The sequence below is a fragment of the Athene noctua genome, chromosome 2, assembly GCF_965140245.1.
Source record: "Athene noctua chromosome 2, bAthNoc1.hap1.1, whole genome shotgun sequence".
NCBI lineage: Eukaryota > Metazoa > Chordata > Aves > Strigiformes > Strigidae > Athene > Athene noctua.
This window is the reverse complement of record NC_134038.1, coordinates 155580795-155608402: the sequence shown is the minus strand read 5'-3', so window position 1 is coordinate 155608402 and position 27608 is coordinate 155580795. Positions and strand designations below refer to the sequence as shown.

The 27608-nt window shown below is 38.4% G+C and overlaps 1 protein-coding gene across 1 annotated transcript in view; it reads right to left on the bottom strand.

Annotated features, from left to right (window-relative positions):
- The window catches only part of ELMO1 (engulfment and cell motility 1), a 306139-nt gene that overhangs the window by 174733 nt on the left and 103798 nt on the right, over nt 1-27608 (bottom strand). Inside the window, exons 9-14 of the mRNA XM_074900796.1 lie at nt 26435-26534; nt 20705-20856; nt 19765-19843; nt 15695-15745; nt 13978-14100; nt 12470-12601 (exon numbers count right to left, since the gene is read on the bottom strand). Of these exons, the coding sequence (XP_074756897.1) occupies nt 12470-12601; nt 13978-14100; nt 15695-15745; nt 19765-19843; nt 20705-20856; nt 26435-26534 (637 nt within the window). The remainder of the gene's footprint in view (nt 1-12469; nt 12602-13977; nt 14101-15694; nt 15746-19764; nt 19844-20704; nt 20857-26434; nt 26535-27608) is intronic.

Here is a 27608-nt window from a genome sequence, read left to right as displayed (position 1 = left end):
GTTAATGAAATCACATAATCAGAGAGAATGTCTACAACTCTTTAACTGAAGAAAATCTATATATTTTGTTTGCTATGCTATTTACTGTCCTTTAAATCTTACAATAGGAAAAAAAAAAAAACAACTAAGAGGAATGAAAGGAGGGGGAACAAAGCAATATGATAGACTTAAAAAAAACCCTATTTGCAGTAATTAACATTGAATTTACACCATTACACAAAACTACCATCACTTCAATATCAAACAAGGGTTTGTATGAAATCAGCTACCCAAGTCAAGCCTTATGAAACAGATGAAGACAATACTACAAAAGAAAAGAGATGTCATTATGTTTGACCGGTTTTAGGAGGCCTGTTTCTTCATCTTACTTTTTTTCGAAGCAAATTCTGAAGCATGTGCAGTACATAATATCCAGAGAAGTTCAAGATCCATCTCTAAGAGAAGGGATCAGAAAACAATTAGCAGTAAAAGAACTGTTCTGTTATCATCCATTTGAAACAAACTACTCAGCTCTACTACATTCAAATCCATGGAGCTTGCCTGCCCCCATGAGTTTGTAACTGGGATGCAAGGTAAATGAGCAGCAAACAAGAAAGCAATACAGTGAAATCATATATAGTATGTAAAAAAAACATTCCAGAAATGCAATGTTCCATTGCCCCTAATTTTAAATTAGCACATTTACATTTGTTAGTGGATTTTCTTCAAGAGAAGTATACTTCAAATCACAAGGACTTCAATATTTTTATTTTACAATTTTACAATTAAAAATATTGGAAAGGTATAAAAATATAAAAACCCTTTTATCCTTTGTCCACAAAATAAGAGAACTTCCCTGTCATTAAGGAACTGATTTAAAGGATGACTCCTCCAACTAATATTTAATAAGCACAAAATATTCAAATAAAGTATCAGAAAAATCAAAACACAAAAGGATTGAGATTATACAGAGTCAGTTCATTCCCACAGACACACAACCACAGGTACTTAATTCTGATTAGGTTTAGCTTCATTCTTAGAGTGATATTGAAAGATCAAAGGAGGTTGGTACCCCATCAAAATGGGATTTATTTTTTTATTTCCCTTTCTTTTAAATCTGTTCTCCTCTGGAAGGACTGAAGCTAAGAGATATTCAGCAGTATTTGGTAAAAGACTGCTTTATTCATTTTAACAATGTGCAGATTCTTAGATGTCTATAGCTCCTGGCAAACAATGCTGGTAAATCACATGCAGCTGCATGGTAACCAAGAACAGCACCTTTAACATATGGATTTGCTGGCCCCAGGTGTTGGTCACTATAACGATGCATCTGACCCAGGCACCTCCTTCTGCACAATTACTGGCTCAGATCAACAGTACGAAGTTTACATAAATTTAGTAGCTCCTCTAGTACACAGGTATCATCCATTGCGCATGTCAAAGTCAGAGTTTCCCGGTTACAACTGATCCATTTCTGCTAGTAAAATAAAGTTCCTCAGGTCTTCTCCCAGACACTTAAAACCTCCTGCCTCCAAACAGCAGTAATTCTCTTGCATCCCTCAGTTGGCATGCATGATCAGCAGACAACAGCCTGATGATGAAGAAAAAAATGCATTATTTTTGTTTAGATTTACCAACCAATTCAGAGTTTTCGTCACTTATCTCCTTTTTTGTCATTCTTCAGTATTTATTCCACACTGCAATCACACTTGGCTAAAAGGCTATGGAGTCACCTGACAGCATCTGCCACCGTGGCCAGAGATCACCCCTCTCCCTCAGGAAGCTGCACCCCAAACCACGCTCACCAGCTTTGCCCCACTCACGTGAAGGCCAACCAAGCTGTTCCCCTGTTTGTGCTCAGCAGGCATCTACCCAAGCTTCCTTGCTCTGCTCAAAGCGGTGCAGAGGCTCAACGGAAGAGATCTGCGGGCCAAACGCTAACCCTGGGGGCTACCCACCTCTAAGTTGTACCAGAGGAGGTATCTCCCACAGTCACACATCGACTTGAATGTCTCAGCAAACTGAGATGTCGGTGTGGGGAGTGGAGCTTCAGCACGAACTCTGGTAAGTCGCAAACCTCAGTGTGCAGTGCTTCATTGTGTGCAGCAATCCCATTCCCAAGGCATTCCCATGTTTCCACAACCTAGCACCCGTTATGTAGCACGGCACAAAACCGTGGAATGCTTCATTTACGGCAAACGGTAACTTAAAACTATGAAACTATGCTTATGAGAAAGAATATGCAGTAGGTCACAGACCTAGGGGCTCCCAACAGCACCAAGCGCAGGATGGCTATGAGGTAAGCTTGGGTGGCACCTCAATGATTTCTGCATTTCTGCCTTTCAGGCTTGGAAAGAGATTGATGCTTTGCTGATATTGCTCACATTTGCAGAACACGGCCTAAGCTGGCAATCAAACGTAAGTTTTTATGATGAGATCTTTAACTACATTCGCAAAGTCTCATCTTTTACAGATTTGCAGAGACTGTTGGGGGGGGGGGGGGGGGGGGGGGAAGAACATCCAGATTGCAAGAATGCATCCCTGTCATGAACCCTACACAAGGCTGAAAAACACTCAGACACAGAAACAAACTATTATTTCAGAGGGAAAAAAAAAATCTCACTGGGAAGTGCCAGACAGAAAAGAAACTCTGCTTATAGTGGACTGTATAACAAACTGTAACGTGCAAGCCAAATTAAGTAACTTTTTACTGCCCCCCAGAGGTACCATCAAACATCTGGTAGCACTCAACTGAGAATGGGAATTTACAGCCCAGAGCTACTATATCTAAGGCTGAAACAATTCTGTACCCATGCGAGTAAGTTGCTGAAAAACTTTTGTGAACAACCTACATCTGATATGATGCTAGTGCCCTCTGCTGTTCAATATTACAAGTTAGCGGCTTTTAAAATGAGGTTCAGCTGTACTCCAAATAATATCACACCTTATAAATACAATAAATCAAGGATTTCTATCTTCAGGTAAATATTAAAGAAGAACAATCCTGCCAGATATTCAGGATTACTGTAAAGAGAAGAAGTAAGTATTTACCTAGAAAACTTTCTGTAAGACTACCTTGTAGTAAATGTATAATCTAAAATATTAAGCTAATAAAATTCATTTTTCAACAAATGAAATGGAGACTTTTTTTAAAAATAGGAAATAAAATAAAAATCCCTTTTCAGACTGAATTATCTCCATATAGATTCAGGAAATTTAATTGCAAAATTAACAGCTGAATTTACTGATGGCAGCTCCTCCAAATGCTAATATGGACTAGTAAAACTCTTAGTTACATCTTCAGTAACATCATCAGTTCATTTCTAGTTGAGTTCCCTTCCATTTTGTTTTTCTTTTCTTGTACTTCACATATCTTGTTCACCTTTCTAATACAGGTTTCTGTATAGAATACCTCTACTTGTAGTTCTGCCAGAGATCTATCAAGTAGCAATGTTCACAGAAACATTAGGGAAGCAAGATGTCAAAAGCAAATGGAAACTTGAGAAAGATATTTAAATTACAAGTAAAATTGGTTGTGCCACCTGCAGTTCAGGTTGTCTGACACTTTCCATTTTTAGACTCTTTTGCTTCTGATTCGTTATAACTATTTTAAGTGTTAGGAGAGAATGACTAGAGAAGACGGCTAGGTTCAAATGCCTTAGCAAGTTTTAGTAAATTATTTGATCATTTTTAAGAATGTTTTATTAAGCACTGTATTGCTCTTATTAAATCAATCTTTACGCAATTCTTTTGTTAAGAAACTCCACCCCACTCATGCTATGCAAGAAAAACTTCTGGTTTGGTAAAACACTTGTTCTTGTGTCAGTCTTGAATTTACTCTGGAACACAGGCTACATTTGCCCACATTCTGAAAACTCAGGATGAACTGAATTTATCAAGTCTTTGGAATAGACACAGTTTTTTTCCTGAAGACGCCACCTGTTCTGAGCATTCCCTGGTTCCATTTTTGAGGCTTGGAGAAAAGGCAAATCAGGAGTGGAATAGAAAGAGAAGCTAAATAGAAGTGCATATAGCTATAGTGACAGGAAAGGCTTGAAGTCAGGCATTTGGGAACAGGAAGGCTTAAAGGAAGGAGGGGGGCAAGAATGGTAGGGCAGAAACCAAGACCGATAGGCAGGAGGACTATAATTATCAGCCTAGGGCTGAACAAAAGAGAAGGATCACGACAGAAATGCAAAGTGTAAAGGAGGAGAAAAGAAGAGGCAGATAGAAGAAATAGTGCACATGCACGTAATTAAATGTAACAAAGAGGAAAGGGAATTAAGGCTTTAATAACTATCTTATTTCTGCCTTTTCCTAAAAACATTCAACTTTGCTACTCTTCTAGTACAAAGTGGTGCTGCACTTCTGGTGCACACAATATTAATAAAATACACAAGCATTTCAGACATTTACATCAGTTTAAAAGTTTTCATTGATTTAAGATCAATATTACTTGAGGCTGTTATTCCCAGTGACTAGCTCTTTTTCTTGTGATACTACCATACACAGCAACAGAATCACAGAGATAAATATTGCTCTTTGAAAACAGGAATGATAGAAATGGTCCTCAAGTTCTGTTTTGTCTCAAGTACTTCCAAATATGTGTTTATGAAAGTAAATACTTTTGTATGAATCTCCATCTATGCCTTTTTACTTGAAAGTGACTAAATACAGAATGCAACACCCACTATAGGACTACACCCTCTCATAACATCTAGAAATAAATATGTATGATTAGCCTTCATCTTCCAAAACCTGCCCTCAGGAATAAATCAGTAATGGCTTATTTCTAAAATACCCGCTGAAAAATTTCAGCTTCAAAACAGAATGACAGAATGGAGAATGCAGCTTTTGTAAAAATGGAGAAGAGCAACCTCTACTGGTCTTAAGGGTAAAAATGAGAGAATAAACTACAAACATTTAAGCTATAAATAAGCTATAAACATTCCTGTCTTACCCCACTGGTTCAATATATTGAATTTCAGAGGCAAAGGACAGACTACGTATTTTTTCCTGTTCATATCATCTGCAAATTTAATTCTATTAAAAGGACACTCATATCTACAAACCATGTACTACAATGAAAAGTGAGAAGAATCTCCTTTCTGGTGAAGTGCTATTAGACATGGTTCCTGCTCCGCTGCATGATGCTTAATTATTAGCTATCATTAATTAATGAAAAAAAATATTTATTTTAGAGTGGGCCATTGTTACATATAGAAATATGTCAACTAAACTGAGGATCAGGTACTTCTGTCTCAAGGCAGAGCTGCCTCAACCACTGCATATCTGAATAGCTCAGCAAAAGAAAGTCTTCTCATACTGTAGTGGGTTTTTTACAGCAACAAGTAATTTCACAAGTGAGAGTTGTGGGACTAGAGAGAGTGGAGGAGGATAGAAAACTACAAATTGTTTCCAGTAGTACAATCTGTCATCTGTGTTATTCTATCATTAAGCTAATGATTAGATCTTATCAATTTAGAATTTAAAAAAGGATCAGATCTAGATTGGCACACATACAGTATCATTCTAGAAAACATTCCTCTGCCACTGCCAAGGCCAACAAGAGAATCTGAATTTAAGAAAGCATTACTTTCAATATAGTTAAAAAGCTTCCCCAAAGGATAAACAATGCAAGACCTCCCATCAGTGCAGAGTAACACCAACAGGAAGAAACATCAGGGAGCTGCAAACAAAATAGCTGAAAATGACCATTCAAAACCTTTTTGATGAGTTTTTCAGCATTTTACACCAGTTACAGATTTTAGTCCCCAAATCACAAGGATTTCCTAGTCCTACAACTCATAAGGTTGTAAGACTTCAAACATTCAAGCTTTTGGTTTTTTAGGAAGAAAAAGGATCACGATGCTCAGGTCTTTAATAAGAATAGTAAGTAAATGCATCACATGGGGTCTGCTTCTGTCCATCTCCCTCTCACTCCTCCTAGACAAAGCTTTATCCTCCCTAGGGACGCAGACTGCTAATTTTAATCCACATGACCAGCTGGAACCTAGGGATTTCAGAGATCTAGCTGACATCAGTAACTCAGAGAATTTAAGGACTATTAATGCTCCTGCAGGACATGGCTTCCCAACCCCACCCCAGTGTTGCTCAGTTTTTCCTTTTGAGAGCCCACCTTGATCAACTGCTTAATTGACTACCATTAATCCACACCATGCAAATTACCTAGAATTGCGCACTGCCCTTTCACTGTGTGATTTCACTCTGACTCTACTTCTTTCTAGCAGAATCAGTAATAAAGGATGAATGTTTATCACACAGCTAAATATCTACTGCCTTTCTATCAATAGAAATCTGAACTTTCTTTTAATACACACAGTCATACAATTTATCATTACTATTAGGTTACAATGAATCAACAAGTTAAATTCCTCAAAACTTGGATGCAACTATTTTGCAGCCCAAAATAATAAGCAAAAAGTAACACCCTATCTTTAGAAAAAAGTTAATCTAACTATGCTTGAGCTACTCAAGTCAGAACACACACACACACCCCAATGTTATGTTAAAAAAATTAAAAGGAAAGCATTTTGTCTACAAGTCAGTTAGAGGTGGGGCTCATAGTGCTGACTGTTATTAGTTGCCCAATGCTTCCCATTACTTGATCCTGGTTAATAGCTTGGACAGCACTTCTCATGGCAACTGAAATTTTCCACACTGAGGCAAATAATAATCTTTGGAACATGCAACTAAACCCAGTCCACCCATTTCTGACAATAAAACTCAAGAAAAGGGCAATTTGGGTCTGTCTTGAGGAAGTCCTGACAACTTGCAGTGCAAAAGCTGATGAAGGAAGTGACAGGGTGAGAGGAGGAGGTGTAGAGAGGGAAGGCAAGCAAAAACCCAGAGCAGAACCACATCATGAAGAAGGAGTGGGGATCATAAAAGAGGAAATTCAGGGAGACTGAATGAATGAAGTAATGGGGATCAGCAATCAGACATATTGGAACACAGATTCAACCCGAGATCAAAACGGAACAGAGACTGAGGGGAATGGGAGATCAAAACCAAAGACTAGGGAAAAAAATGGAGAGAGAAAGGCCAGAGGAGGTAAAGGAAAGTAAGATTGTACAGCAAGGAGACTGCAGTAGAATACAGACAAGAGGAAGCCTCCAAGCTACCATGGCTCAGGAAGTGAGCCCAGAAGCAGCCAAAAGACAGAGTCAGCAAAACACAGAAAGAAGGTGTGCACTAACCTTGGCCAGCAGCTCCACACTCACCCACTCCTCTCTTCAAAAGACCAAGGGGAAGAAAAGGATGAAAAAGCTCACGAGTCGATATAAGGACCAGGAGACTGCTTACCAGTTACCATGACGGGCAAAACAGACTTGACTTGGGGAAAAGTCAATTTAATTCATTGCCAATTAATATAAATTTGGGTAGCGAAAAACATTAAAGCAACACCTTCTCCCCAACCCCTTTACCAAGGCTTAGCTTTAAACCTTCATTCCCAAATCCTGGGGCAAGGGTGAGGACATGGATGGGGCACGACATGAAAATGAGGTGGGGGGTCGAGCAGCTTCCAAGTGAACATAAGGGAATTATACGCAAAAGAGCTTTACTAGACAGGTTGAAGAAGATGGTAGTTAAAGGTTGGAGTATGTCAGCACTTGCTGCAGTCATATGTTTGCCCCTCTTGCAGGTAATCATTACAAAAATATTAATTACAAGATTACAAATTATTTCCCTGATAACCTCCTTCTTTCAGTGCAGAGAAGCGACTTCTTCCAAGGAAGAATCAAGGATATCACAACATGAAGGAGGTTACTGTGCACAATTGTTCTAATTTGTCAAAGCAGATAAAAGTCATACAGAAGACAGCCTGAGAAGAGTTTCTATTCAAGATGACTGCAGGAATAAACATACAGGAAGAAGGAAAATGGATCCAAGGGGAATAAATCATGCTGGCTATTTATCCAGGCAGCTACTGACTTTGTCACAAGTTATTCTTGGCCACAGCAACCTAAAGATTCTCAATTCCACATAGTGAATGACTATGTTTCACCTACTCTGGGGAAAAAACCCCACTGACTCACTACAGTCAGCCTGACACATAGATGGCTCATGCTTGCAAAGGTAATGTCCTGAACAAGTACTTCCCATTTGCTGGTGGAACAGAGAGAATCTAAACTTCAGGCCAAATGTCTCAGTTAAGTAAGCCACAGATCTGGCCTGGTGAGAAAGCTACGTCTAGAGACAAGGAGACACTAAGACCCCAAGATAGGTAAGGTACAAGACAGCCACTAACTGTATGTTCTTCATTTTCCAAATGCCTGATTTGATACACTCAGCTCTGCAGATAGTAACACTCGCATAGGTGTAACAGAAGACACGCACTGGAAAATAAAGTCCTGAGCATCTTTCCTTAGGCAGAGAAAATTCAAGGGGAAAAACCTTCTCAATCTCTAAATGGGTGCACTATCCCTAGGCTTCAGCTAATGAACTATTCAAAGAGACAGTGACAAGCACCCCAGAAGAACCCATGAGAAAACAGAATACATTTTATCTTCAGAGTGCTACCTGGATATTGTGCTGCGAAACAAGGGATTTTTGAAGAATGAGATCAAAAGATAAAAAAAAGTAGCTGCTCATCTGGGACATGAAGAAAAGAAAAAAAAAAAGTCTGGAAGAAATTTTAGAAGCTTCTCAGGTCTACGATCTGCCTAAGGCATGCTTTAGTTACTTGCAACTATTTTTGAAGTTTCTTTCCAAAGATCTCTACAAGATACATCCTCCAAACTATCTATTCTGGTGCTGCTTCTCCTTACAATAGACATTTTTGGCAATGTCTAACCAATCAGCTATGCTGCCATTTAAGTCATTATCCACCTAATTATTCATGTCTTCCTTCAGACTTCTCTAAGCAACCTTGGTTTTTTGGTTGTTTTTTTTCTCCATATAGTTCTCGTGTCTTGTTTCCTGGATACACCACTGTCAAACACAGTATGTAAACCTTTTGGTAAAGGATCAAGTTCCATCTTTAAACTGGCAGTGAATTTTGTCCCCATCATTCCAAATAAAAATCTTTTCCATAAATTGATTGCTATCACTGCCTTTTAGCTTATTGTGGCTTTGTCCCTCTCAGCATTTGTACACTTGATATTTCCACAGCCTTCAGCCTGCTCAGCTAAACAAGCCAACCTTTTAAAGTCAATTCTCATAAGACGTCTCCCTCATCACTGCAAACCTCACCCACTGCACTCACCCTGCATTCAGTCAGTCCACAAGTCATTGTATAGGTAACTAAAATTACAGTGTTCTAGAAGATGTCTCAGAAATGCAGAAAATGGCCTTAATTGTTTAGCTGCTCTGAAAATATCTTTCCAGATATATTCTAGCTTAACATTTGATATTTTTTTTGTGGCTACACTGCACAATCTCTCTTATCTTTTCCCATAGATTAGGTATTTGTCTACAGAAGAAATTCCTGCCAGTGGTCCTAAAGGAACACTTCACTTTGTATCACTGGTTAAAATGACATTTCTTCTTCTCTAATCAAAAAGTTAATCTAATTTGTGAATGAGGATGACATGGTGATTCTTTCATCAGTGCCTCCCAAATTTGTTTCATCAGATGTCATCAGCATATGTTCATTCTCTTATGTCACCACTACTAACATTTTGAAAGTCAAACCCCTGCCTGCCTTTTGAAGAACATCCCACCATTCTCAATTTGCCTTTTAATTGTCACCTTTTATCAGACAGTTCCTTACTGACCTTGTATCTCCTGTATTAACCCGCATTTTATTTTGCTACATTAACCAAGTCCAGCGTGGCACAGCAGAATTATGAAATCACTTTCCATGTGGACTTTCTGCATTCATACAAACCATTTATATTTTATTGAAGAAAAGTTGAACAAAAAAAACCCAAAGCCAGAAGCTCTACACATTACAAACTTGAGAAAAACTGATCTAGGATGAGATTTTGTTGCTGTTGTAGTTTTCCCAACTTTTTAACCTATTTAAATTTCTTAGAATTTGATCTGCCTCTAAACATTCACTACAACTTCTCAATGACAGTTAGTGATGTTTAAAGAATTATGATTAAAATATACAGGATATCAGTTTTTTGGCTGTAACACTATTGCCTGCCTCAGTTATGGGAAATAAGTTTACTCAAATGCAAGAAAACTTTAGAAGCTTTGCATACAATGAGCTTTACAAAACTAAACCTTTTGAACAGATCAGGAATTTTAGGACTGATTTTATCATTACCAATATATGTGGTTTTATCTTCTAAGTATCTCTGACAGTGAACTATATTACTATTTGAAAGTTTGCAGAATTCTACTTCTACTACAGGAATTGACAGGGATAAGCACTGATTGGGATCTTCACTCCAAAAGAGATTTTAAAAGGGGAGGGAGGAAATGAATTCAAGCTATTTATTTTGCAATTGACTCAGAAAATAATTCAATAGGGTGGAGTGTATCTTAGATCTCTTAACTGGGTCATCTTTTGTTGTACTCATCAGCATTTTAATAAATCTTTGCTAGACTGTCTCCTCTGAAAATCTCTTTGCCCATAATAGAATTCACACAGTTCATCACAGTCATCTGGAGAGGTCTTGTGGTTTCTTTAACTGGAAGTAGGGTTCTAACTATATAGTTTTACAAATGATATTGTAAACTTCTGAAATCACGTCTGGACTTTGTCTCTTGTTGACATTACATTTGTAGTAGGGCAAAGTTTTTTGATGTGGCTGAGAAAAATGAACAAGATTCTTGCATTTCACATACAGAAAGAGCACGAGCAGTCCAGGAACAACTTGATGGCTAGACATGGTTTTACTCTTCCTCTCGGAAAGAACGTTTAATCAGTTCAAGAAATTAGCATTCTGACCACCAACACCAGTGGAATGAAGACAGCATTCAAAGGCAACCTCCTATTTGGCTGTGTTTCTTCTTGTGCTACACAGCCAAAACAGGGGGAAGAGAAACCTCCCATAATTTATAGCATAGATCAGTTTGCTAATGCATCCTTCTACCTGCAGTTTATAAAAGCACTGAAGACATTTTAATGATGGAGTGAAAAGAAGTAGATGGGGTGAAGGCAGCCAGGCTAACTTGAGTCGTCAGAGCATGGCCCACGTGTGAGGCTGGAGATCATGTCAGATTTCACAACAGGTCCCGCTTCCTTCCCCAGCTCTGTGAGGAAAGTCAAATTCCTTTCAAGCTGTGAGAAACTGTACATGCAGTGTCACCGGTTCTCTTGTCTCAAAGTAAAATATAAAGCTTTAAAAAAGTCAGATCAGATTTTCAGAGGTGCTAGGTGCTAGTGATGGCTGTGGGAGCTGAGGGTCTTCAACATCTCACAAAACTAGAGTGAGCAGCAGATATCCCAAAGTGATCAGCCTGAATTAGAGAACAATTGTTTTAAATTTGATCTCCTTGATTCTTCTATATGCCACAATCTCTGTACGTACAGCCCCATCATGACTTCAGCATACCCCATCATTCCCCGTGTTTGTCACCATTTCTGTCACTGCCACCAATTACTCTTCCTCCTTCTGTGACAGTGACCCCCATCCCTATTCTCATTCACCACAAGTTGGAGGCTGCATATGCAGCCTGTTTGACTCTAAGCCAGGGCCTGCATTCTCTTTTGGTTTCAGCCTTGAGGGCCCAAAGTCCTCTGCTCATCTCACCATAGGAGTTGCCAGTCTCAGAAGCTGGGACAGCAATGCTCTTCTATTGCACAGGAACTGATAACAGATTCATGCTTACAATTTCAAAATGTCAAGTTCCTCCCTTCCCAACTATTTACTTACAGCTCCTTACAGATACAATAGCACTGATACAGGAGTAATTTTTCCTCACTCATCAGTAATGAAAACACCTATCAGAACCCAGGAAGCCTCCTCCCAAAACCACAAGGGAACTGGGTAATGTTGAGCCCTATGCCACAGAGCTGAGTAGAGCGCTTAAACTGCACTGTGAGTTTCAGCTCTGTTCCCCAACGTGGTTTCAGGCAAAACCAGAATTCCAGATGGTCTGATTAAGCCAGGGTAAGAGATTCTGCATCCCCTACTCACAGATGAAAGGACTTCAAGCAAACTAAACACAAGGCCCTACAAGTACATACCAGAGAATCCTACCTCAGATTTATTCTGCTCATCAGACCACATTATTTCTAAGAGTACAATGACTTTCCAGGTCTGTCACAGATCCATTAGAAAATGCCTGTTCATCCAAGATATCATTAAAAGTTAGACTATGGCAAGTCACGCAAAACCACATGCTTCACCCTCAGGTAGTTATTTCTTCCAATTAACCCTAACTTCTGCTAAAGCAGTCACTTGGGGTTAACAGGATTTGATAAGAAAAAGAAAAAAAAAAAAAAAAGCAAGCTGTTCCCTTGTAGGAAATAGCCAGAAGATCAAGTAAGAGAAGTGACTGATTATAAGATGTACTACAACAGATGCACTCACCCACTTGCGGTGTATCACCACACAAAAATACTCACAATAAATCCAAGTTTTTTATAGTCTCGAGTATACATAGATTTGCGTTTCTCAATACTGCCACTACTGTTGTTAGGTTCAGATTCTGCATCAAACGCAATTCTTCGGAGTTCAAATATGATATCCCGTTGAGCCTGTATTAAAATAAGGTTTAAAATAGGGTTAAAATAGCTTACCTCTCATTTTAATAACCAGTATCATGAAAGGTGTTTCAAAACACTTATTTCCTCCGCGACTCAACCCTTCTTTGTCTAAATTCCCTACTTCATACTCAAAGAGACAGTCAGCAAGAATGACTCTGTGGTTCCCATTTTCCAAAGTCTTCACATTTGTGGGGTTCACATACAGATGCTTAAGTGCTGACTTCCAGAAGCTGGACCCATATTAGCAAGGTCATTAACCACACACTTAAATTTAACCACAGGCATGAAACCACAAAAGCCAAGAGATCACACACATTTCAAATTAAGCTAGTACTTAAGCACTTTGCTGGCTGAAATCAAAATGTCTCAGTACTCTGTATTTCTTTTGGTAACTGTCCATTTTTTTGCGAGCACAGGAATGGGCAAGAGAGGGATTACTGCAGTTACACATCACTAGAAATGTCTCAAGACAGTGATAACCACCCTATCATCAATAGTGACAACACTGCATTAGTCACTCTCTATGGGGATATGCACTAGTTCACTGCGTGTACATTCCTGAAAGTCAAACTCTCCTGCCTTAAACTTGAACCAAGAAGGGTAAAAAATCCTACAGCATGATGTTACTTATGTTTACAACCACCTCGCTCTCCCATCTCCTCTTCTCCAAATTATCAGCAAGTCTTAACACAACTCCTTCTTAAAAATGAAATCAGGTTCCTCCTGGTACAGGGCCTAAAAAAAGGCCACAAAAAATAAAGAAACAAAACACATCTTCTCTGTGGCTTATTGACTCTATATTAAACTTGAATCTCTTAGGGAAGCAAGTGTCTCTGTGCACAATGAACAATATTAAAGCTGGTGTTTGGACACAGCGAGCAATAAACAAATGAACTATTATATAGGATCCCAGTACCAAAAATGGGTTTACTGTAACACAAATTTAAACTTACACACTAGCATGCCAGATAGTTTTCATTTCAACATTCATTTTAGCTCTACAGAAGTACTTTTAGAAAGGACAATACATCTTTGTTGCTTCTGAGAAGTACACAAAAGAAACAAATGCTGGACTGCTGTTCAGTGTTTTAGCTCAGGATGACACCAAATTCAATTCATGGAACTACATGCTAAAGAGAAAGGCCTGGCCATTTTGTTGCACTTTTACAGAAGGACTGTAACAGCCAGTACATCTTTTAACAACCAGAAAACATAACCAAGCTTCAGAGAGAGAGAAAAAAAGAGAGAGAGAATCAATGAATGGTGTAAGCGCTCCTAGCAGTGCCTTTTCCTCCATAAAGAGCTTTAGGCACAGCAACGAGCAGCTGTTTTCTTTCTGTTCTGACCAGATCTTGACAGATGCTTACCTGATCCTGTGGATCCATTTTTGTCATCATTCTGTCTTCCAGAAGGTTAAACGTAAGTACTTGCAGAACATAAAGCTGGTGTGCCATTTCATTATTGATGGCCCTCTGTGCCCTGATAACATGCTGCAAAGAGAGACTGTGGTGAATGCCATCTTTTCTGAAAATTACATTAGGTGCACTCAGGTGTTTCCATTTCTGCATGTGTTTGCTATGTAGTAATGTACTCCAGAGAAAAAGAAAATCAAACCAGGACTAATGCTACTCATTTAGGTACTATATAACTAATTTAACAGACAGGACTTTATAGTAACAATGCACTGAAGCTTCCTCCTTTTAGCCACTAGATAGAGCCTGTGCATATGTTGAGAAGTGGCATTAAAAAAAAAATTTTAAAAAAAAAAATCAATCAGTACTGAGAAGTCACTTAGAATAAAAATTAACTCCTTACCAACAGCATTAGAGCTCTGTATTAAAAAAAAAAAAAAAAAAAAGAGGCTATATTAAGACAATATTTAAGAGAGTAGCTGCTTGAGTAGAAAAGTATAAAGGCTGCAGCCACAGCCAGCAAAGGGCTCCTGCTGCAGGAATCAACATCACACCACAGTCCTACCTCTACCAGACAACACTGTTCTGTACAAGGAAGACTGCTTAGAACACATTAGCATACAATGCCCTATACATGCAGAATTATCTCACTCAAAGAAGGTACCCAACTGATGGACAATTTAATAATCCCTGGTGTGCCAAAACACACCAAGTGCGATGCTATATGGGAAACAGAGCTGGGTGACTAAACACAGCAGAGCATATGTAAGGAAAAAGTCATCAAGTAGGAGACAGATACAGCAACTGATATTGTACAGTTCCAGAGAATAAAAGAATCTGTCTGCCAAAAGGCACTGAATCATTTTATGATAGTAAATGAATACCTAAGAACATTATCCATATGCTTGTATAAAATTTCTTATGAACATTAGCAGTGTAAAAATATGCCTTCTGAGACAAATTTGGGGTTTTTTTATGCATCATTGAAATTATGCTAGTGAATGAGAAAGAGTGAAAGGTTGTTTCATTGTTGTTTGGTTTGTTTTACACAGCCTCGTATCTCCTAATAGAGAAAGAGCACCTTCCCTTGTTACCCTGAAGATGTAATCTACTCTAAGGTCAAAGGCAAAATCCCTCTGATTTTCCATGATAGCAGTGCAAGTCTTTTATACTACATTCATTAACTTCACTCTGAGCTATATTTCATGCTTCTTTTGTGCAAGTGGTGACAAATTGTGTACAACTTCATATTAAGTCAGAATAATCCACAGAGCTGAAAAACACAAGACGAAAGGCCCTGTAGAGCTTGCTCAGCTGTCATCAGCTCCAAACCTTAACACAGAAGACTTGCTATAAATTCCTCAGACAACATCTCATCTGCACAATAAAGTTAGCATTCTCCATGGAAAGAAAATGCTTGAGGTATTATTCTTTTATTGAGTATTATATTTTCATGAAGAAATCACAGTTTATTTGACTGGGAAAACACTTTTTCTCATAATCAGTTTTGAACCCATTCAACAACCAAACCTTTATCTTTTATGTTACAGGCTTCACAACATCAAAATACAAGTGTCATCAAAATATATTCAGATAAAACCTATGAACACCAGAATTGGAGTCACCTTTCCCCTCTGTTACTAAAAAATAAGTTTGAAAATAATATACTTACAGTTAAGATGATGGAGCGAAGCTGCTTTTGTGCCAGAATGTTTGCCATTTCCTGATTTAGTTGAAAAAAAAAACAAATTAAAAATTATCCAGAAGCAGGTATTTTAGTGCCATACCTAGAACACCACCGACTTCAAATGTTTTAAGTTTCTGCACTGTTACTTATAAATGAAATGAAGCAGCATATCAGCTATACAATTGTATGCATTATTTTGGGGGTCACAAACTCAGATTACTGTGAGAAAAGGGACAAAGAAAGTGAAAAGTATGTCACAAGCTGAGGACTTTGGTGATCCAAAACCACCAACAAAGGACATCAGAGGAGACCTCTGTGGGTTAAACAGTATTTACAGACACTTGTTCAAGCATAACATTCGTCCCCCGCAAACAACACAGAAGGAAGCTTGGAATAGAAGCCAGCCAGGAGTTTAGAACAAGACACCAAACATACTTATTTACATTAATATTCTGGCTGTTTTAAAGTCAAGTGCTCTAACTTCCACTCAACAAATCGGTCTACAACTTGGTACTGTTTCATCATAGCAAATACTTCTCCCCTGTATTTTGGTAGCAATGCTGACATTGGTCCACTATTTTATGTTAAATTAACTTCTCTTTCTAGACCTGTCTGAAGTCACTAGCAAGGAGAACATGCTTTTACTGTTATTCTTAACCAGCAGATCCCAGCTGTCCATGCTTCAAACTGTCCTACAATGCATAGGACGGAATCTTTTGTACTTATCAAGCATGAGAGTCTAATCTTAACCACACCTACATGTGCATACCCCATTTTTAACTTCTATGATCTTTTCCATCAATACAGAAATATATATATATATATGTGTGTGTGTTTGTGTGTATATGGACATATGCTAGCATCTGCAATGCATATGACATACCATTTATCATCATGGAACTATCTTTAAATTCTTGTTTTCAAAATGTACTATTTAAGGATTTGGTTAACATACTGCACACTGCTATTTAGACACTAAGTGCACAATGTGGTAATGTTTGGAATTAGTAGATCATTGATTTGAAATAGAGCTCGTGTATCACAGCCTTACATAATACAGCACAAAAAAAACCCACAGCAATGCTGACACATGCTTAAGGACATGCTTAGGACGCACTGTCATTCTGTGCAGTTGGCACCTTATCAAAAATATTGTTCACATTCAGGAGAAATACATTTTTTAAAATTCCTGCTGATTTTTTGTGAGAGTTGAATACCGAGTACATACTGGTTACTTTTATATAACAAAAAAGAAACTAGAAAACAGGAAAACTGAGACTATTACATAAAACATACAAAGAGTGGATTGCTGAAACATGGCTGCAGAAACGATGTAAATAAAGCAAGTGTTAGGGTGAGAACTTGCTTGCAAAAAGAAAATTATTCTAATTGTGAGACAGGAGGCAGTCATGGATGTTGTTTTCTTTATAACAGACAAATGGTGCTGCAACAGAATATGGGAACAATAAGGAAGGAAGAAGGGACCAAAACCAAGAGAAACTCAGATTTAGCTCAGATTCAGCTTCTTCTGGCTGAGCAGGTTTCAGTTGCCTGTAACAGCAAAGGAATGAATGATCCTTTTACTTCCATCTCTTTTGGAAATGCACAACTGAGCTGCAGGGGGAGTGCCAGACACACAATATACTTTATGTTACCGGGAATGGACTGGCTGGTTTTATCAAAGTATATCCACTGCCAAAATACGGGATAAGCAAAGAATATGAAGTAGTTTTTTCTGCATTCAAGGAAGAAAAAAAAAAACAAAACCAAAACAGGAATTATTTTATTTTACTTTTTGGAGAAGATTATCAAATTTTCACTCTTTTTTATACTTTTATATAACTGAAAAAGCTGTTACTGGGATACTGTTTTCAGTCACTGGACCAAGAACTGATAGGAACAACAAACATTCACTAAATCAATTACTGCATCAAAATCAACTTTGTCTCCAAGAAGACTATACGGCTGTTAGCAGCTGAGGAGCTGCCTCTTCTAAAGTAAGAATTGTAGTAACAGATAAGAACAAGAATTATTTGACAAAATTTGCCTTCTCATTTCCCAGAGCAGTATGTCTCTGCAAAAATGCAGACAATTGCAAAAAAAAAAAAAAGTGTTTCAAACATTCACAGTATCATTTCAATGTTCAAACTGTCAGCTCTTTTCTGATAAAGACTTTTTTTTTTTTTTTTTTTTAAATAACCTACGTTTCTCTAGGATTTGGTCCTTGACAGTGGCAGAGGAAGTAAAGCAACCAGGAAGTTCTCATTAAAAAATCTTGAGGCTCCTGGCTTTTTGCATTACAGAAATAGGAAGAAGGAAAAAAAAAAAAAAAAAAAAAGAAAAAAGGAGGGGAAGGAATTCAGATACCAGCACCAATTTCAATCATTTCCTTAACTGCAGTGCAGGCATTCACATCATGCTGTCCCCTGTAAGACAGCAGCAGAAAGGGTGCCAAAACCCCTAGAGTCATATGGGGTTTGATGCAGTTTCTCATTCCTAACCACATTATTGAAGAGTGCTGAACCTTCTGAGTACCCACCGTCAGACAATTGCCTGAGACTGTATCACCTCAGTTCGGTGTCTTAGAAAGACAGAATTCAGTAAACAACATCAGTTATCCCTATCTTGATGGTAACGGACACCTGCCTTCCTCAATGTATGGTTTACTATTAACCACAAGACAGATATAAAGAGAAATCTAAGATTCTGACTACTTATCATAGGTGATTAAATGCTGAAGGAAATTTTCTGCAAGTCTCAAAGCTATTAGCCTTCAAGCCAAATCAGATCACGATATTCTGATGATCATAACTGCCATGACCCAATTTTTTGTCACAGCAGCAGGTACTACAGGTGAAGTGAAGCCTGTATGGTTAACTGCCAGCCTCACTAGATGGTTACACCGTTGGTGAAACACAGTCTTACTTGCTGGGAATTCCCTGTGGTACTGTCATATTCAGGAACACAAGCCCACTGATTAAGTCTTAGCTACATCTGACATTGTCTCTCAACTTCAAATATGACCAAAGCATAGTTTTCACAGAAACGTAAGCAGTAGCAACTTATTTACAAATGTAAAAAGTGAAATCTTTGTTTTTCTTACAAGGACCTATCATAGATTCACACCAAATTTGAAAGAAAGTTTTTATTCATAAGATGCCTTCTTCCCTTAATAACTGAAGATTGTATTGGAGGAAAAGGGAAAAAAAGGAATGGAAAAAAAGCTTTCATTTTTTTTAATTAAACATGGTTTTACTTTACCCTGTTTGCAATTTTAAAAAACATTTTTGAAGCAAAAAAGAAAAATTACTCACTAGGGCTCTGATGCTTGTTTAAACAATCTCCAGCATTTAAAAATATAAATAAATCTAAGGAAAGTCCTTGTCAGAACTGATCAGCAGCTCTCAATGAACTTGTTCATGACTCTAACAGTATGTCACCACATGAATTATCATCACTGTTCCCAGTGACAGAAATGTTAAAAAAAAAAAATTACTATATCTGTTTTAACACAGGCTAATGACTTCATAAGCATGGATCAAACTTCTCTATTTCGTAACACATCACATTCCATCCTCATTTAACAGCAACAAGCAATCTTGAAATATTTCCTTTTGAGAATTCTGATCTCTGGAACTAAAGTTAACTTAAAATAGTACACTATAAAAGTCATTAATGCTTACATGGCAAGATATTTTCATTTTCAAAAGGAACGCACTTTTTATTAAAAAATCTGAGGGGAAAACAATTTATCAAAAAATAGCCTAGTTTTACAAGCTGTGCTGGCAAAGAGTTCAGTACAATAAATACTACAGCCAGCGACAGTCAATATGGTTCATGCGAGGTTACAGGGAACTACAAAAGCCCAGAAGAATGCTTCATCCCTACTAATAATGGTGCAAAGATGGAGGTAGCTCCATTAAAATGAATGATACACCAGCATGAAACAATAGAACAAGTTCCAGTTTGAATTAAATGCAGGACAACTGCAGGTATGAATATGACACACTTTTCCTACAGATACGTAGATACATATACAAGACCCAACAACTTACCTGCCTCTTGTCATCCGGTGCTTTAAGGAAAAGTGCATTTATTACTGCAATGGTGTATGTCTGGATTTCTTGGTCTGTCCTGTTTGGACCAAAATTATAAACATGAGAGAAGAACATGGAATACACACAAGCTGTAGAAATTGACTGTCCAATTGCATTGCTGCAGGTAGAAGTGGAGGGACTGTTTGCACTTGATGTTAACCATGTAGAAGTTAGGTAATAGTCAAAATTGGCCATGACCAGGTTGTCCCTATTATTAAGAGAGACAAGATACTCCAGAGGGAGACTCAGCATTCAAGAAAGGTGGAATGAATCACACACTTGAAGTGCTATTGAGCCTCCACTGATCATAGCAGGAACCCAGACAATCAGGTTCTGCCAGATGCCCAACAGTAGAGGCAGAAAGAGGAATCTTCTCTAAAGGGTTCTGGAGATGAACCTGCTGGTATTAAAAGCTTTTCAGGTGAGTGGAAAATGTCCCAGCTGGGAGGCAAGCATAACTATACACCATATACAACACATTATGCTAGAAGGAGCAGTTTCCATCCATTTAACCACTGCACATCATTGTTTAAGAAAAAGCTTCTCCCTTTTCAAACATACCTTTAGCAAAAGTTGACTAATTTTTGTGTTACACACTTCCCAGAGGCTGGCAAGCAAAACAACCCTATCTGTATACAAATAGCATTAGGCATTTTCTTACTACAGGGTGCTCTTCATTTCTCACTTCCAACTACACAGGCATCTTAGCACCCACCCCACCCCCCAAAAAAATAAATTAAAATCAATGATCAAGCAACTCCAGAAAGCTGGTTACCAGTCATCCAGCCAGATAGAGCAGATGCAGGAGTCATATACTACTCTTTTTACCAAATGCTGTGCTCATTTTGGGGAAAAAAAATATAATTCACTGTATCAGGTGGCAGTTGAAGACACTCACCCCTGCAGATGTGGGATTAGCTGCCCAATTGTGATCTCCTGTGCCACCTTCTGGTACAGGTCATGGCTATTGAGCACCATGGATTCCAGGATTGCTAGCGACCGTTGCAAGATAGAGATGTCCGAGGCAAATTTGTTCACATAGCTTGCTATCTACAAATTCAAACATTCAGAGAATTTACATCTTGTAATGAAAATGGGGAAAAGGAAGAAAAAAAACCTGTGGACATGGCACAAAGTCATTAGAATAAAAATAATCTTGTCCACGTATCAGGTATCAGTGAATACCTGGAAGCAATCAAGCAGGTACTGGAGATACTTTCAAAGGACACAGTGGCACAGATTCTTCAGCTGGCACAAATCACCACAGATTTATGTTAGTATTCATACTACTGAAACACATGCTGCAACATTACATTACGAACATGATAAAATCAACATTAAAGAACTAGAATGGTTATATTTTTTGTGAGGAAAACTTTGCGGAGGACAAGGAGAATACTTCTCATTCTCTTCAGTGGAAATCTGTGCGCTTTTATCTAAACAAATATCCAGGCTCAAGGCAACTGGTGCAAAAGAGAAGTTTACATCTAGCTCTCTGGCAAAATGCACTCTAGAAAAATATGCCTTTTTTTTCCTGCCCCCTTGCTGTTACCAACATCCCTGAAAGCTCTCTCCAGGTTACAAATTAAAACTCTGTTGATGATCGTTTATCAGCACAGCTGGTTCCATTACTCTGTCTAGAGTCCAGTCCTGCTAAACGCTCATGCATTAATAACCCTCCCTTTTACTGCAAGCTGCCACAAACAAATGGCACGTCAATTAAAACCAGGCCTGACCTCTGCTTTTTTTGCCGTGTGGCAACGACATGCCGCACACTCGTCAGCTGCACAGTAAGATGTGGCACTGCACGCTCCTGTGCGTGCTGCCCAGCCCACAAACCCAGCTTCCCAAGAAGAAGCTTCCCTTCTGCTGACACAGGGAGCAAGAACTGCCTGGTTTTTCCTTGAATACACTGATACTAGCACAGTCAAGCTGAAAGGTACCCAAGGAAGCACAGACAGACAGAAGAAATGTCACGGGACCACAGTTATTTGCTCTTTACAGCCAGGTAAGACTGCAGTGGCCCTGTCTCAAGTTGGATGCATTCCTTCCAGTAAACTTCAAGTCCACACGCTTCTTCAGTATTTATGCTACAAGCCACTGATGTGGTTATAATGTTTCTGATTCTGGATGCTTGCTTAGACCTTGGCATTGTTTTCCTTTCAGAGGAAGAAAGGCATGCCCTATGTTTGGAAAAGCTGCCTAGCTGCCTGCAGAATTCACAGTTAAATACTGTGACTTGCACTTGTGACATTCCGAGCGGTACTAAAGCAGCAAAATACCTTTTCTGCAACTTTGGTTAGAGACAACAAGGAAAGAGGGACAGATTTGTCTTCTTCTAATCTATTGCAGCACTGCTGTTTGCTCTCCTACTTGATTTGCATTACCACAAAAGGAACATGCTATGCTGAATGTAACTTCATTCAGGGAATACACATTGACTTTAAAGAAAATAAAGAATCAAGGCATGCACAGAGAACAAGAGAGAAGCAATTCAGTTAGCCTTGTTCTACCCTGGACTTTCAATATCTGCTGCTTGCAAGTCCTGAGCCCAGGTAATATTTACATTAGTATATGATGCACATTGTGCCATTTAGAGTAACAAGCTGTATCTCAGAAGCACTGTACTACCCTACCTCTCTTAATGGTAATCCAGTTGGGTTTTGATGCATTGCAGCCAGAGCTGCCAGATGTCCAGAAGGCCCACAATACGGACAGTGTATGCACAGAGCAACTCTGCACTGCTCACACAATAAACCAAATGTACTCTGGATGCCTCAGTCATCAGGCATCCATGGATCAAATGTGCAGCAGGAATACAGTATGTCCAGACTGTGTCCCAACGTGTCAGACTGCTGTCACCATCCTCTTTAGAAGCCCTGACACATATGAATTATTCTTGGTGCAGTAGGTCCTTCCCATGATATTTCAAGTGGCACTGTAATTGCTTCACTGGGATATAACATATTCATATCAGGGGCCTGCAGAAATATAACAGTATAGATAACTGAAACCTCAGTCTAGGAAAGGCTGCCTTAGACATATTTATTCTTCTGACCCTGGACCATAATGTCTTTTCATCATAAACACAAACCCAAGGTATGAAGATGGCTTGTGTGTTTAAAAAGTTATGACATATCACACTGAACATGCATGCAAAACATCTGCTGGGTAACTTGCACGTCAAGTTATGTATATTCATAACCACCTTGCTGAAGCATGAAGTCTGGCCAGAAATAATAGGCTTGTCTACCCTGATAAATAAGGCACGCCAGTTCCAGAGGGAGCAAAAATAGGTTAAAAAGAAATTCTATTACCATACTTGAAGTTCTGGATATGCAAAAAAAAAAAAAAAAGACCCTTCTTGAAAAGAGACAAGAATCAATAATATTGAGTTCAAATTTGTGTTATTTGCTGTTCTCTGCTTATTGAGCACCATGCGCAGGGAGGGCTTTCAACATCCAGAAATAATCCTGCACTCATTTATGAAAAATTCTGATGATAAAAATCATGCAAGATCACAGAAATACAACGTCCTCTCCAGAAATAAGGAACTTCATTGCTTTGCACTTTCACATGGAAATGGTCACATGCGTGTGTCTTATTAAGGATAAAACTATTTGTTCAGCAAAATACCGGTAATCTTAATCTCTGTATAGTCCTGTCCGGACATATATTGTCACATACAAAAGATGGGTGCTTAACTTCCTATGAATTTCAAAGGAAATTAGAATGCCTTTACCGTTCAGCCCCAGCGCTCTGCTGAAACAGGAGCTAAATACACAAGTGAAGGTAGATGAGAAACCTATAGCAAACCACATCATCTGAGTTCTCTTCCTGTTTCAGCATCACTTAAAGCACAGGAGAGAATTCAAAAGTTAAAAACCAGAAATGTAAAAACCAAAAAACCCCAAGCAAAATAAACCACTCCACCAACAAAAAAACACACAGGGAAAAAACAGTGAAGGAAACAGATCTGATTTTCTGAGCAGTGGTACATTCATTAGTTATTTGCCTGGACCATTTTGATGTCAGAAATGCATAGAAAAATCTGAAAAAGTTTTGCACTCTGTTAAGTCCTAAGGCACAGTAACATTTTAAAGTATGCATCTCATTTTCAAGTAAGGAACTGGAATTGCACTTGACTACAGAAAAAACAACTGACAGTTGTGAGACATGGAGATACTTTCCCTGCTGCCACCCCCTTTTCCCGCACAGTACATTTTAGAAGGCAGAGTAAACAATTCATCAAGGTTAAGACTCTTCATCACACAGTTATGAAACAGCAATTATATAAATAATCCTAAGAGATATTTTAAACTATCTCAACCAATACTACAAACTTTATTTCTCCTCTTGCAGGAACCAAATATGGGTGTACCAAATTTGTATAGTGTCTTTTGACATTCAGTTACCATGATACTCTCTAAGAACTGGGCATCTAAATCCTTCAGGCAACTATGGAAGCTGGAAATAAATTTTATTGCCATAAGCAAGAAAGAGGTCTCTAGAAAATCCTGCATATCATAAGGAAGTTTTTTCAAATGATGCTATTTTCCCTTAAGATAAGGAACAAAGCTCTCCTCAAGCATGCCAATTCTTATTTACAGCAGTTGGAATAGCAGTCTTTATGTACCCAAAGGATGGGAGGGAGACTGCATCCAACACCAAGCAGTTAGTCATTAGAAGCAGTTAGAGGTTCCCCTTGAGGTCTCTGCCAGCTTCCCCACTGTAAATTAGAAAACTACTCAAGAAAAAAGTCCAGATTAATTTCTCCCCATTCCAGTTTGGCTTCCATTTAACATGAAAGACAGCTTCAAAGGGCAGAAGCACTTGACTGCAAAGTTCCCCCTCAGCTAGCAGAGATTTATCAGCTCCCTTATCCATCCTGTCAACCACTTGAACAAGCCCATCAGCAACCTCAGGTGGTCTGTCAAAAGCCAAGATCAGAGAAGCACGTGAGAATAAAGCTGTAGATTGCCGCCAGAGAGACTTGGTCCAAAGGTCCTCATTTAGGTTTGCCCCTTGCCCACAGAGCCCCACTGAGGGCTCCCAACTCATGCACACATGTGCCTCTTTCCTCTCTTTCTGTCATTCTTTGTCATTCTGTTTCTCTTTTAACTGTCCTATTCTTCTCCCTGGTCCCCCTCCTTGTTCATCAGTTTCACTTCTGGTTCTTGTCTGTTTTGGTTTTCATAGGTACTTCGTGGGAATGCTTTTGTTTGTGTCTTTTGTTTAGTTTTTTAAATTAGGTCATTGTCCAGGGAAACATATGGAAGTGCCAGACAGAAGAGATTAGCCATTAACAACACTTTCTTCTGTAGTTACTATACAACCCACAGGGCAAAAAACATTGATAAGACAATCATTTTGAATCATTAACAAAGTAGATTTAAACTCATTTTATCAGGTTTCTTCATACACTTCTTAGTAGGCTCCCCTAGCAAATAAGGCATTCTGGGTCTGACCTTGTATCTCATTGAGTCAGTTAAAAAACCCAGTTGTACTATTTTTGCCATGAACAGATAACAACCACCATCATTATAACCTACCTAAACTGCAAGATTGGCAAAAAAAGTCCGAAAACTAAATAATTATACTAATTTTCTTACTAACTACAATTTTTTCTTACATCGCTTTTAAGGACCAAAACTGAGCTTTAATATCTAATGCTCTTTTCATAATTGATTCATAATTGAGTCTTCTTTAACTTTTGGCAACAAAAGTAATTTTATACTTTCCTTAGGTGGCAGCAATTTTCTAACCAAATTTAAATGAAAAGTCTTTGCTCTGACAAACTCTGTTAAAATGAAGATAGCTTTGCCACAGGTTATATTTGTTCCATTACTGCCCGTGATATCATTTTAGTGAAGTTAACTCTGATATCTTCTGAAACTGTACACACTTTAACTTCAGATAAATTCTGAGTTCAGTCTGGTTTGAAAATTCTTTGCAAAGAAGTGTGGGTTGTGGTTTTTTTCCCCACAGTAAATGAAAAGGGTTAAATCAGTGACAAAAACTTTCTTCTGACATCAGTACCCCCGTGCTTCTGCTGGTTTTGTGCATCTCCTACATGTAAAGAAAGAAAAAAACATCGCAAATTGTGAAAAAAATGTGTTTCAAAACCACAGACCTCAGCTTCAAGATTCAAGGAAGCTAGAGTTCTACTTGATAAAGTCAGTAGATATCAGCTTAATTTCAATTTGTAATCTAACTTATTTCTCTTCTTCCCATACCCCAGAGGAAATATTTCTATGTTCTTTTTGTTTCAAGATATATGGTATTACTCATTTTAATTTACATAAATCAAAATACTAATTTTTGCTTTAACGGCATGGTATCTGCACAGGGAGGTCACACTGTAATTGAGCAAGCAATTTCTGGTGTAATAAGGCTAATACGGTGTTGATCCCATTTCACTCCCATTGATTTCCATAGACGTTGGGTCAGGTCCTGCAACCACAAATATTTATAGTTTGAAATAGCACTTCAATGCCATTTTCATGTACCTTTTTGACCAATGCCTTAAATAACGTACCTGGGGGAAAACAAAAGAAAACACCAAACCACGACTCACCTTAAAAATTTAAAACTTATATAGAACAGATAGCATTGATTACAAATTTACCTTTTTAATGAATGCCACAGAGAATGTATCCCACGATACAATCCCATGATCCATCAGTTCAACAAATGCAGTCAGTGTAAAGGACAACATATCTCCAAAGCTGCAAGAGACAGGAGTCATGACAACATTTACCAGTAATGCAGCAGGGCAATGACCAAGGGAATAAAGCAGCAGGAAGCTTTCAGAAAGGCAGGAAAATGAAGCCAATTAGGGACTAAGAGGTAGCAGAAGAGCAAGAGATGCCATGCAACAGACAGTCTCCAAACCAATTTAGCATGGACATCAAGAACAGTCACCTGGAAGAAAGCAATTTTGTAAAAGAAGAACTAATCCCCAGGAGAACACTACATGCAATGCTCAGGGAAATCAGATAGTCCAAATTAAACTTCTCTTATCAATTCAGAGTTTTAGATCTAACAGAAAAAATGAGCTTTTTCTTAGCAACTTCTGGAAATGCTCCTAATTGCACATCATACAGAAATGCCACGTTTTGGTACCTCTGTACCAAGCAGATTGACAGAAAGTTAGTGGATTATTTGTTCCTTCTCTTACAAGGAAGCAAATAGATTTTAAAAATATACCAGAAGAGATTTTCTACTGAGCAGCAATTTTCCAACAGTTAATGCCTCAATTTCTTTCTTTCAACCTGAAATGTGTCTCCTTTTTTTTATCTATGAGTAACCATGTCAAACGATTTTGCAAAGTTCCCATAGTTTATCCAAGCATGCAGCTCAAATTGTTTAGGGTTTGCAGGCCACTACACTGCATTTTACACCTGGAAATTTACACCTGTAAAGTTTGAGATTCAACGCATCTTTGTCTGAACTCAACTAGATTCAAAACAGGCTTAAACTCGACATAAATAATACGCTCTAACCTGACTAGCTGCACAGAAATTTTCCATGTTAAAAACCAGTTTTTAAAGATTAGATTCATTTCTATATATAGTCAGGGCACCAAACAGTCAGCAGTCATAATGATTTCAATGAAGTCGTTCAATGAGGTAACTACTCAATGCAAGCAGCAGTGCACAGAGCCCCAAATGAAGCAGCATATAACCTTTAAGGGCATGCCAAACCACCTGCAAGGTACTCTGCCACTAAGCCATTAACAAGCATAAGCATACAATCAATCTAAACAGCATGAATAGTCCCAGTGATTTTAACGCAACAGC